General features: G+C 48.1%; 1 protein-coding gene across 1 annotated transcript in view; it reads left to right on the forward strand.

The window, feature by feature from the left end:
• MYO1E (myosin IE) overlaps positions 1 to 13343 on the forward strand; it is a 212945-nt gene that overhangs the window by 170866 nt on the left and 28736 nt on the right. The window contains exons 19-22 of the mRNA XM_084782718.1: positions 2992 to 3136; positions 8953 to 9067; positions 9768 to 9937; positions 11427 to 11572. Coding sequence (XP_084638844.1) covers positions 2992 to 3136; positions 8953 to 9067; positions 9768 to 9937; positions 11427 to 11572 — 576 coding nt within the window. The remainder of the gene's footprint in view (positions 1 to 2991; positions 3137 to 8952; positions 9068 to 9767; positions 9938 to 11426; positions 11573 to 13343) is intronic.

Here is a 13343-nt window from a genome sequence, read left to right on the forward strand (position 1 = left end):
TCTCTCGGATGTAAACCTAAACGTGGGATTGCTGAGTCACATGGTAACTAATTCTATGTTTAACTCTTGGAGCTGCCGCCAGGCTGTTTCCCCAAGTGGGTACACCATACCACATCTGCCCCCACACGATTTGAGGCTCCAATTTATTGCAGTCTCTGCCAACATATGCTAATATCTGACTAACCTTGCTAGTGGGTGTTAAGTGGCAACTCACTGTGGTTTTGATTTGCATTTCCCAGACGGCAAAGGATATTCAAGACTTTCCATGAGCTTATTGGCCACTTGTATTTCCTCTTTAGGGAAATGTTCGGATTCTTCCCCACCCCACCCCCTTGTAGGTATTTTTGTCTTTTTATGAACAATACATTATAGAATACAACACAGAGTTAGTATGTACGCCTTCTGTGGACTGAACCGCCAGGCTCATGAATCTGTGAGGATCATGACATGGAGTGGGTGGGGCTGGACCTGACTAGATGGATTAATAGTCTAAAAACAACTGCAAGAAAACATTTAGCCTACTTATGAAATAATCTAGGGCATTTAACTCCAGACACTTTGTAGAATCTATGTTTTAGAGTCTTTCCATGTAGCCCTGGCTGTCCTGCAACTTTCTGTGTAGACCAGGCTGGCCTCAGATTCACAGAGATCCACCTGCCTCTACCTGTGCTGGGATTAAAGGTGGGCACCACTATGCCTAACTGATTTTTAAAAAGACATTTATTTACTTATTGTGTATACAGTGCTCTGCCTGCATGACAGAAGAGAGCATTAGATCACATTATAGATGGTTGTAAACCACCATGTGGTTTCTGGGAATTGAACTGAGGACCTCTGGAAGAGCAGTCAGTGCTCTTAACCACTGAGCCATCTCTCCCAGCCCTTAAACTGATTTTTATATTCCCTTGAAAGTGTGTTTGAACACCGGGCAGTGCTAGCACACTCTTTTAATCCTAGCCCTCAGGAAAAAGTGGCAGGTGGATTTCTGTGAGTTCGAGGCCAGCCTGCTCTCCAAACAAGTCCTAGACAGCCAGGGCTACACAGAGAAACCCTGTCTTGAAATAAAACAAAAGAAAGAAAGAGTGTTTGACAGAACCATGTTTAAGTGGTCTCACTCTGTTTTACGTGTTTTGAGAAGGATCAATTTAGTGGGGTTTGTTTGTTTGTTTATTTGGTTGGTCTGGTTTGGTTTAGTTTTTCAGTACAGAGTTTCTCTGTAGACCAGCCTGGCCTCCTACTCACAGTGATCTGCCTGCCTCTGCCTCCCAAGCGCTGAGATTAAAGGTGTGTGCCACCACCACCCAGCTAGTGTTCTTAAAATACGAAGTCATTCTAATTCTCTTGATTTTTCTGAGAAATTTTTCTGTTTATTTAATTCCCACTACAGCAGTGGGAGCTTTGAGCATGTAGCTCAGAAGGCAGAGTATTTGGCTAACACGCAGGAAGCTCTGGGTTCTGTCTCCAGCATCTCATAAAACCAGGCTTAGTGCGGGCTAGCGAGATGACTCACCTGTTGAGAACAGCGCTTGCTGCTCTTGCAGAGGACCCAAGTTCAGTTCCCAGCACCCATAGTAGCATCTCATCAGTAACTGTAGCTCCTGTTCTAAGGGACCCAGTGCCCTTTTTGGGCCTCCTAAAATAGCAGGCACACATGTGGTACACACACGTATTGCAGGGGAATTGCTTATGCATATTTTAAAAACCTATTAAACAATAATACTAACAAAAATCTTTTTTAAAGGTATATTATGTATACGGTGTTCTGCCTGCATGTACACTTGCAGGACAGAAGAGGGCACCAGATCTCATTATAGATGGTTGTAAAGCCACCATGTGGTTGCTAGGAATTGAACTCAGGACCTTTGGAAAAGTAGTCAGTGCTCTTAACCTCTGAGCCATCTCTCCAGCCCCCACAAAAAACAAAAACAAACAAATAAACTTTTAAAATATATATATATTTGGTTAACAAAAAAAAAAAGGGAAAAAAAACCCAAGAGTGGGAATATATCTCAGTAGAGCTCTTGGCTGCCTTGTGCAGAGCCATGGGTTCAGTCCCCAGCACCACAACAAACTAAAAAGGAAATTTAAAGAAATAAAATCTCTGTGTGCAAAGTCTGGGGCTGTGGAGATGGCTCAGAGGTTAAAAGCACCCACTCTTCTACCAGAGGACCAGAGTTCAGATTCTAGAACCCACCTGACAAACACTTGTAACTTTAGCTCCGAGGGCTCAGACACAGATCTAAGCAAGCGTTCTGACGTGGGTGCTGGCTGGCTGTCCAGCCATTCACTACACTGTGCTGTTTTATAAAACGGGACCCCTGGCTGGCCTGCGGCTCCCACGGTCCTCCTGTCTCCTCTGTGTCTTAGCATCACAAGTGTGCACCACCACACCTGGGTTATCACGGATTCACATGACCAGCATTTTTACCAACTGAGCCATCTCCCTAGGCCAGCTTTGTAAAACTTGTTGTGCTGTGCAGCACACTGAAATCTGAGTAGCTTGGGGTTAAGAAGAAAAATAATAGCATTTTGCTTTGCCTGAAGAGTGTTGTGGGAACCGTTAGAAATCGAGGGGAAAGGAAAGTTTTCACCAGGGTGTGAATACTGAAACAGTAGGGTAGGAAGGGAGGCGCAGAAGTACTGTAAACAGTTAGCCCAGCTGTGGAAGATCTTCCTAGTCACCAAGATCCATCCCCTGAGCCGGGCGTGGTGGCGCACGCCTTTAATCCCAGCACTCGGGAGGCAGAGGCAGGAGGATCGCTGTGAGTGCAAGGCCAGCCTGGTCTGCAGAGCGAGTCCAGGACAACCAAGGCTGCACAGAGAAACCCTGTTTCGAAAAACAAAGATCCATCACCTGTCACTGGGTGGAGTTGAGGGGCCCCAGGGAACGGTGACAGCATTTGCCTTCAAGACTCCTGTTGGCCCCACCAAGAGCCCAGGATTCCCCCCACCCCCACCAAAACAGGACCTCTCTCCGCCTCCCCCTTGTAGGTACGCCATTCTGACCAAAGCTACCTGGCCTGTGTGGAGAGGAGATGAGAAACAAGGCGTCCTCCATCTGCTGCAGTCTGTCAACATGGACAGCGACCAGTTCCAGCTCGGGAGGAGTAAAGTGTTCATCAAAGCCCCGGAGTCTGTGAGTACCTGCTGCAGGGCCACACCTGTCCTCCTGTCGTGCCTGTGCCAGTTGCCCTACCACACCGCTGGACTCTGGTGCCCCTCTGCCTCCGGCTTTTCATGGCTTTTTCTGGAGGAAGCCTGACCCCCTCCATGTCTCCATGCCTCCTCCACCAGCGAGACTCACTTGTTTCATAGCATTCTGTTATTTGATGAGACATCACCCTGTGGAATGGCTTCCTTTCTCCCCCTCTGCAAGGTCGGGGTTGTCTCGGAGGGCAAGGGCCCAGACTGGTTAGGTTGCTTCTATGTAACAAAAGCCCCTAATAGGAGCTGCCCAGTAACAGACACAGAATTTGCTGTATTGTTCATTTGTGCCGTTACTTATTGCAACAAAATACCTGCTGAAAGCACTTTAAGGAAGGAAAGGTTTAGTTTGGGTCAGAGTTCCGGGGGATATGGTCCGCTGTGGAAGGGATGGTGCGTGCTGTGCCGGGGAGCTTGAGGCAGCTGGCCACACTGTCCAGGTCAAAGGGCAGGGAGCAATGGATGCTGATGCTTAGCGTCTTTAGCTTCTTTTTTTTTTTTTTTTTTTTTTTTTGTCATCTGACACTTGAACCTGTGAAGTGATGTTACCCACATGTAAGGTGGGTCTTCCTGTCTCTATCAACCTATTTTAAATAATTCTACTTAGACATGCCCAGAGATTTGTTTCTGTGGCTACCATAAATCCCATCCTATCAACGAGGTGAATGATCTTATCAGTTAGGAATAATGCGAGCTACAAAGGGACTTGTTTGTGTTATAAGGGAAGTCTGGGCAACCGTGTCCTCAACTAGGTTACACCAGACAGGCCACTTACACATGGATGGGCCCAGGATGGAGCCTCGGCCCGGGTGGGAGTCCCAGGATAGATCCTGGGAGACCAGGAGAGGCTGGGGAACAACTCTGAGGGGACCACGGGACAAGGGAGGTGCCCAGACACCATTGAGACAGCCTTGCATGCACATTCACACCGCCAGGAACTTAGCAGGACTCTGCAGGGGACTCATGGAGACTTTTCTGTGTCCTGATGCAGACGTGGGCACGGGGGTCCCAGAGAATGTCGCCATGTGAGTGGGAGTCCATCAGAGCCCTGAGTAATTATGGCCCCCTCAGCTCAGGGCTGCAGAGTAAGGACACTGATCTTTAAGCTGGAGAAGCTTCTGGGAGCTGAATTTTGACACCTACCTTAGCTTTCCTTCCTGCTGCAGCTGAAGGAAGAAAGGGTTCAATTGCACTCACAGTCCATCATTGCCAGGAAGTCAAGGCGGCAGGGCTGGAAAGCCACTGCCAGTCACACCGTATCCACAGTCAACAGCAGAGGCCCGTGAATTAATGCATGCACGCCTCTAGTAAGCTTACCTTTTTTTTTTTTTACTATGATAGAATCCATCCCAGTGGTGGCGCACACACACACATACACACACCTTGAACCCCAGCACTCAAGAGGCAGAGACAGGTGAATCGCTGTGAGTTCGAGGCCAGCCTGGTCTACAGAGCAAGTTCCAGGACAGCCAAGGCTACACAGAGAAACCCTGTATAGGAGAAAAAAAAAATGAAGTCAGGTGTGGTGGCGCACGCCTTTAATCCCACCACTCAGGAGGCAGAGGCAGGTGGATCGCTGTGAGTTCCAGGCCAGCCTGGTCTACAAAGCGAGTCCAGGACAGCCAAGGCTACACAGAGAAACCCTGTCTCCAAAAACAAAAAAAAAAAAAAAAAAAAAAAAAAGATACCTCTGCCCCAGAAATGCTCATAGGATAACCCCATCTAAACGGTCCCACCTCCATCACTGAACCTCATTTCAGGGATTAGCAGTGAGAGAGCCGCCAGAGGATGTGACTCAGTTGATAGAGCACTGGTTTAACCTGCACAAGCCCTGAGTTCCATCCCCAGCACAACTTGAAAGGAGTGTGGCAGCACAAGCCTGCAGCCCTGATAACTGAGTGACAGAGGCAGGAAGATCAGAAACTTCAAGGTCAGGCTGGTCTATACAAGGGCAGCTTGGCTATACAAGACCCTGTTGAGTTTTCTATTTTGTTTTGTTTTAAAAAATAAAAATAAAAATGGGGGCACTGGAGATATGGCTCAGAGGTTAAGAGCACAGACTGCCCTTCTGAAGGTCCTGAGTTCAATTCCCAGCCACCACGTGGTGGCTCGCGACCATCTATGATGAGATCTGGTGCCCTCTTCTGGTGTGCAGGTGTACACGTAAGCAGAGCACTGTATACATAATAAATAAATCTTTTTTTAAAAACATGATGGTGAAGTGGGCAAATACACTCTGCCCAAGAGGAAATAGCACGGGCATGATAGTGATGCAAGAAATAGGCAAATCCCAGCGTGGTGGCTCACACCGTTAATGCCAGCACTCAGGAGGTAGAGGCAGGTGGATCTCTGTGAGTTTGAGGTCAGCCTCATCTACGGAGCTAGTTCCGGGACAGCCAGGGCTACACAGAGAAACCCTGTCTCGAAAAGCCTCCCATTCCAGACTCCTGTTCCACCTGCCGGATGAAGGCAGGACCTGAATGGCCTGCCAAGCCGTGGGAGTGCGTAAAGCAATACGTGGCACCCGCCAGCAGACCCCCGTCTGTAAGGTTGTGGTAGCGCTTTTCCACACTGAGTTATTTGTAGTCTCACAGCAATTTCATTTCCAAATATAAAGTGAAAATGTTGTGTCATAACGCCATTAGGCAACCCACAGAACAGCTCCTGATCTATCTAAAGTGGCCTCGAGTGATTAGTCAGAACAGCAGCGCGCTCCTAAGCCCCACTTCCCAACTCAGAAAATCTTCATGTATAATTTAAAACGGTCTCAATCGTTCTCCCTGATTTTTTTATTCTGATTTAATTGAGCTTTGGAATTTATATCTGAAACCTGTGTTTATTTAGGCCTTTCTTTAGCTTGCTGTTCTCCCGACAGCTGTTAGCCATCTCCCGAGTCTCTTTCCTCCATCGCTGAACTTGTGCACACAGAGGCACCGGCACTTCCCCCTCCCCCCTCCTCCCCCTCCTCCCCTCCCCCTCCTTCCCTCTCCCCTCCCCCTCCCCCTCCCTCTCCCTTCCCCCTCCCCCTTCCTCTCCCCTCCCTCTCCCCTCCCCCTTCCCCTTCTGTCCACATCTAGCCTTGACTTGGAAGCACTTTCCCCAAAGTTTACTTTTTCAAACCTGCCTTACTGAGCTGGAGAGAGGCTCAGTGGTTAAGAGAGCTTCCTGCTCTTCCAGGAGACCCAAGTCCAGTTCCCAGCACCCACATCAGAAGCTCACAACTGCCCGTAACTCCAAGTCCAGCAGATCTGGTGCCCTCTTTTGCCCTCCGAGGGTACCCACACTGACACATGCACAAAAAAAAACAAAATTAAATCTTCAAAACCACAAGGCCACCTCGTCCTTTCTGCCGCACCTCTTACAGTGACTGCTGAATACACACCAAATAGCCTCTTTGCTTCAAGAACTGGCTTAAGACATCAGACACTAGCCAGGCAGTGGTGGCGCACGCCTTTAATCCCAGCACTCTGGAGGCAGAGGCAGGCGGATCTCTGTGAGTTTGAGGCCAGCCTGGTCTACAAAGTGAGTCCAGGACAACCAAGGTTACACAGAGAAACTCTGACTCGGAAAAAAAAAAAAAGACATCAGACACTAAAACTTTATGTTTTGTTCTATGTGTCTGTCTGTTTGGTTTTTCTCTTGTTCTTTATCTCAAACCTCCCTGGTATCTAACCCCCTGGGATTTTGAAGGGGAAAAACAAAAACCAGAGAAATACCTAAACCCCAGCTAATCTTTGAAATAGTCTCTTGGATATTGGGAGCTGTTGCTGTCATTTCCTTTCTTTCTGGTCACAGAAGTTTTATGTATGTCCTGCCACATTAGCGCTGAAAAAGAAGAAAGGGAAACTAGTAGCCTCAGTTGGAAATGGGGAAAACCAAGATGAAAAATAGCAAGGGACACTCTCCCATGAGTGACCAAGCAGCTTGGACTTCCAGTATCTCTACAGTTGCTAAGCCGTGTTTGGGGTCTAGAGATATGTTCCTGAGTCCAGCTAGGACTGTACTGAGGGCTGTAGGGTTGGGGTTCCTCCCTGCTGGAATTTGCTGTTCTGGATGCTTCTAGGCAGCCGTGGCTGTGACCGGGAGACACCGAGTGGCAAGACCGTGGCTCCTGTATATATGTCTATGCTCAGATCAAACACAGGCAGCATTTGCAGCTTCCTTCAAAGTCCCTTAACTTAGGTTCTCGGCTTGCTTCTGGAAATCTTTTTTAAAAGTTTTATTTGTGTTTATTTTTATTTGTGTGTATATGTATGCCTGTGTGGGCACGTGTGCACCTGAGTGTGCATGCTTGCAGATTTCAGAAGAGGGTGTCAGTCACTGGAGCTACAGGCAGCCGTGAGCTTCCTGACGTGCTGGGTGCTGGGAACTGTAGTCAGGTCCTCTGCCAGAGCAGTAAGTGGTCCTAACTGCTGAGCCCTCTCTCTGCCCCTTTTCTAGAACTTTTTTTTTCCTCAGTGACTATACATCATCTTTACCTTGCTTTTTTTTTTTTTTTGGTTTTTTGAGACAGGGTTTCTCTGTGTATCCCTGGCTGTCCTGGACTCACTTTGTAGACCAGGCTGGCCTCGAACTCACAGTGATCCACCTGCCTCTGCCTCCCGAGTGCTAGGATTAAAGGCGTGCGCCACCACGCCCGGCTTACCTTGCATTTATACTGGTCTGTTTTATTTTCTTTTCCTCGGTGGCTATGTCAGCCACTACATGGAAGTGGAGGAGCAGTTTCCCCACAGTTCCACAGCTGAGGAAGTGCAGGTCTAGAGAAAGCTTTGTATGTTCTGATGAAGAGGAGCCTGCCAGTGCCTAGAGAACATAGGTTCTCTGCTCAGCCCTGGCCAGTCTCGGCCCGCCCTCCTCCTCTGTGAAGTGGACAGGTGTGTGCTGAAGGACAGTCTGGAAGGATTCCTGACCAGAGCGGACACTAGGCACACTGCAGCTCCCTAGGTCGTCATAATTGCAGAGCTGCTCAGCGTGACCTGTTCACATGGCCTGGCTCCTCAGAGTCTGATTTGGGCCATGTGCTGTGCCAGCTCTCCCGAGAGTCCAAGCACCATGGTTTCCGTCCTGTGCCCTGGCCGCTCCTTGGAGATCGCATGAGGCAGGAAGTCTAGACTTCTGTGCAACCAAAAGTAGGGCAGCCCTCCTTCCCACAGCAACACACACTCGGTTCGGGCAGAAACTGGGAGGCTCTATCCTGAGGCTGTTTGTAGCAGGCTACATCCGCTCGTTTGACCTGGCTACCTGCTTCCTCCTTGGACCGAGGAAAGAAACAAGTCCCAGAGAGTGTGAGCGAGGGAAGGCAGAGGCCATTCTCCGTACTCAGACTCTGCCGGTTTCCGTTTCCTTCCCATTAATGGAAGAAACATAAATAAAATGCGGGTAGGGCTCATAAACAACATCCCATAGTAATCATCTTACTGTTTTGTTTATGACAGGCACTGCTTCATATTTATCTCCCCAGTACACTGAGCCTCCTTGGAAGAAAAAAACTTGATGTTCAGGGGGCTGAGGAGATGGCTCAGCAGTGGAGAGCACTTGCTGTCCCTGCAGGGGACCTGGGTTCCCACATGGTGGCGCACAGCCAAACTTTGGAGGGTGCGGCGCCCTCTCGAGGCACTGGATGTGCATGGTACACAGATATGCACACAGACAAAACACTCATGCATGTAGAATAAATATTTTCCAACTAATATAAAATTTTGTTCAGATCATGTGGTTGGCTCAAATGTGCTTTCTCTGCCGTTCCAGCTATTTCTTCTTGAAGAGATGAGAGAGAGAAAGTACGATGGATATGCCCGCGTGATACAGAAAACGTGGAGAAAGTTCGTGGCCCGGAAGAAATATGTCCAAATGAGAGAAGAAGGTATTTTCGTAATTTTATTTCACAAATTTAACATTTTTTTGTTTGTTTTGCTGTTGTTGTTGGTTGGTTGGTTGTTTTTTGAGACAGGGTTCCCGTGTGTAGCCCTGGCTGTCCTGGACTCACTTTGTAGACCAGGTTGGCCTCAAACTCACAGAGAGACTCCTGCCTCTGCCTCCCTGAGTGCTGGGATTAAAGGCGTGCGCTACCACTGCCTGGTTTTCATTTAATGTTTTTTTTAAAGTGTTCTATTTTGTGTGTGTGTGTGCATGCGCGCGCGTGTGGGCCCACACATACCCCAGCACACAATAGAAGTCAGAGGACAACTTGGAGAGTCATCTCTTTCACTGAGTAGCAAGCATCTTTACCTGGGGAGCTTTCTTCCTGGCTCCCACTGAGCAAAGCTAAAAATAGAGCAAGGACCAGGAGTGCTGGCACGCACCTTAATCCCAGCACTCAGGCGACAGAGGCAGACAGATCTCTGTGAGTCTGAAGCCAGCCTGGTCAACATGGTGAGACCCTCTTAAAAAAAAAAATCAAGTAGTTTGAGCTTAAGAAGAATTGGAAACTGTTCCTTGTTCTGCCCTTGGCACGTGTTAATTAGTCTCGCGTCGTTTGGGGCCTTTGTGTGCGTCACTCTAAGTGCCCTCTTCTTCCTGCCTTGCTCATCTGTCTTCCTTCTCTGCTCTCCTGGGCATCGTAGCCTCAGACCTGTTGTTGAACAAGAAGGAGAGAAGGAGAAACAGCATCAACCGAAACTTCATCGGGGACTACATCGGGATGGAAGACCACCCGGAACTACAGCAGTTCGTAGGCAAGAGGGAGAAGATTGACTTCGCTGACACAGTCACAAAGTACGACAGGAGGTTCAAGGTAAGCATGGCTACCTGTCCCTCAAGAGTCACGACAGACAGGGCTGGAGAGATGGCTCAGTGGTTAAAAGCACTGTCTGCTCTTCCAGAGGTCCTGAGTTCAATTCCCAGCAACCACATGGTGGCTCACAACCATCTATAATGAGATCTGGTGCCCTCTTCTGGCCTGCCGGTGTATATGCAGGCAGAGCACTGTATATATAATAATAAATAAATCTTAAAAAAAAAAAAAGAGGAGCAGAGACAGGTGAATGTGAGTTCAGCCAGCCTGGTCTACAAAGTGAGGACAGCCAAGGCTACACAGAGAAACTCTGTCTCAAAAAACCAAAAGAAAGAAAGAAAGGAAGAGTCACAAAAATAAAAGTTTCTCATTTTGCTGATTTTGTTCATTGAAGAAAAACTGCAGAAACCCAGATAAGTCAAAAGAAAAATAACAGCCAATGATAAGTAAGCATTGTTGTTAGCATTTTGTGGGTGTCCTTCAGAACCTTTCTTTGCAGGCATATTTGCATGTGTAGTTTTGCAAGATAAAATGTGCATTTAATGTTCTTTTATGTCTTGTTTGTTTATGTCAGGAAGAACTTCCTATATTAATATCTTAACAGAATTCATTTTATATGCCTGTATAGTATCCCATTTAGTGAAACTTTACATTTCGTTTTGTTTTTGACAAAGTCTCGTATATGAGTGGCCTCAAGTCCCATATGTAGCCAGACCAGACCTTAAACTTCTGGTTTTCTGGCCTTTCCTCTGGGGTGCTGAGATTACAAGTGTACAATACCATGCCCAGTATATGTAATGCAAGGTGTTACCCAAGGGCTGTGTACATGCGAGGCAGGCGCTCAGCCACCTGAGGCACCCGCCCAGCTGACTTTTTAAAAAGCAGCTTCTACTAGGCAAGTAATAGTAATGAAAATAATAGTAAGAAGAAGAATGGAGCAACTTACAGCACTAACTTAATAAGAAAGATGTTTTGCTAAAAGGCTGCCAGTCCTGGCACCGTGAGGATGGGCCAGCTGCTGTAGCATGTGTTTTCAGGGCTCCTGCACTGCTCTGCTCAAAAGGTGGTCAGCTGTATATTCTAAAGCATATTCTTTGCTTATTAATGACTTTCTCTGTAATTTCATGGACTCCCAAGAAAATACTACAGAGACTTGAAAGGAGGCCTGTTTGAAGACCATGCTATAATGATCCTTTGTAAGGTCACCATGTTTGTGGGATTACCTGAGACACTGTCTTCACATGGCTGTCCTGATGCCTTATCATGGAACTTTATGTAAAGGCCTTTTTAATAAGCTGGGGGAAAAAAAGTCAAGTGTCACAATCATCGTGTAGGTCAGCCTTTTCCCCGTGAAGGGGCCTGAGTCAGTAGCCACACGGCAGCCATTCTGGCGAAAGTGAAGCCGCACCAGCCCGGCGATGGTGGCACATGGTCACGGGTGCCACTCTGACCGTGTCTAGCTGCCTTCTGAAAGTCCCTCTCCCCACAGGGTGTCAAGCGGGACCTGCTGCTGACCCCAAAGTGCTTGTACTTAATTGGGAGAGAAAAAGTGAAGCAGGGCCCGGACAGAGGCCTCGTGAAGGAAGTCCTGAAGCGGAGGATCGAGATGGAGAGGGTCCTGTCAGTGTCCCTCAGGTGAGTGGGGCGTGGCTGAGGCAGGGCGTCTTCCGTGGCTCCCCTTCACAGTGCCCACCACCTGCTGTCGCACCAGACCACCAGGCCCACGATGGCGAGATCAGAGGTTAGGAGGTAGCTCGATTGGTCGGGAGCCCTCCCTGGGTCCTGTTCTCAGCGCTGTTCAGTGTAGTGATGCCTGCCTGTCACCCCAGCACTTAGAGGTGAAGACAAGATGACCAGAAATTCAAGGTCATCTTAGACTGAAAAGCAAGTTCAAGGCCAGCCTGGGATACATGAGACCCTGTCTATAAATGAATTGGATGAATAAATGCATGAAGGAAATACAGCAAAGAAGGGCTGGCAGGTGGTTCAGTGAGTAAAGAAAGGTCCTTGCAGCCAGGCGTGGTGGCACACGCCTTTGATCCCAGCACTTAGGAGGCAGAGGCAGGAGGATCGCTGGGAGTTCCAGGCCAGCCTGGTCTACAAAGCGAGTCCAGGACAGCCAAGGCTAACAAAGAGAAACCCTGTCTTGAAAAACAAAAACAAACAAAACCAACCCCTTCTCTCACAGCCTCTAGGAATAGAATATGTCCTGGTAAGACCAGCTTTTTCTCCATGCCTCTCTGTAGTATGTGTGGTCTGCAGGCCTGTTTCCTTATAGCCTTTCCTTTTCAGGGGTCCCTAGCCTGCAGGCTTTCCCAGCTCCAAGGGGGAAAGCCTGTAACTTTTAGTCACTCCTGCATGTTGCCTCTCCCGGGCCTCCCACTCACCAAGACTAATATAGTTCCCTCACTTTCTTGACACATGACTAGGTCAGCGGTTCAAACCCAGGCTAGCTAAGCAACCACAAGGCTGGCAAGGATGGTAGGCCATGCAGGAGGGGGCCCGGAGCTGAAGCCAATCACGGTATCAGACTCCTGAGCGGTGGTGTAGGTGTGGACTCGTCTCAGAACAGTGTGGGTGTAAAGAGAGCACAGAGTAGCTGTCTTGCACTTCAGGAGAAAAAAATAAATGTTGCAACATCTGTATGTGTTTTCAAGAATTTGTGAGACTTTCTAGTTGGCTTTTGGCTGAACTGACAGCCACTGGGTGTGTTTCTCTGGTTCAGACTATCAGGTATCCCCCAGGCTTGATCTCTGAGGCCACTACTAACTCTTATGACCTGATTGTCAGCAGGAAGAGGCTCCCGGCCCCCTCTTCAGACAATCCAACCATCCAAACGCAATTAAGAAGCAGTCTGGGGCGATGTGCTCAGTAGTAAATATTTGATACGAAGGGTTTAATGCTCATTTCTTTAGGAATGATAATGGCCTTGTGGTTACTTTTATATATAAAGAAATGTTACCTTTTAATGGTACATACTGAAATATTAAGCACAAAATAATATAATATTTATACTTTGCTGTACACTTGATCCTAGCCAAAAGGCTGAGAAGAGAAGAAACACATAGTCTTTGCTTTAAAAAATAACCTAGGGGCCGGGCGTGGTGGCGCACGCCTTTAATCCCAGCACTTGGGAGGCAGAGGCAGGCGGATCGCTGTAAGTTCAAGGCCAGCCTGGTCTACAAAGTGAGTCCAGGACAGTCAAGGCTACACAGAGAAACCTTGTCTCAAAAAAAAAAAAAAAACTAGTTTGTGTGTAGAAGGAGGGGGTCTGTATGGTGGATAAACACAACTGTTCTCTCCTTCCACTGTGTGGGCACTGGGGAGCGAACTCAGGCCATCAGGCTTGGCAGCAAGCACCTGCAACCCGGAAACCATAGGAAAGCAGCCAGGAGAACAAGGGATC

The sequence above is a fragment of the Acomys minous genome (assembly GCF_964271855.1).
Source record: "Acomys minous genome assembly, chromosome: 5".
Lineage (NCBI taxonomy): Eukaryota > Metazoa > Chordata > Mammalia > Rodentia > Muridae > Acomys > Acomys minous.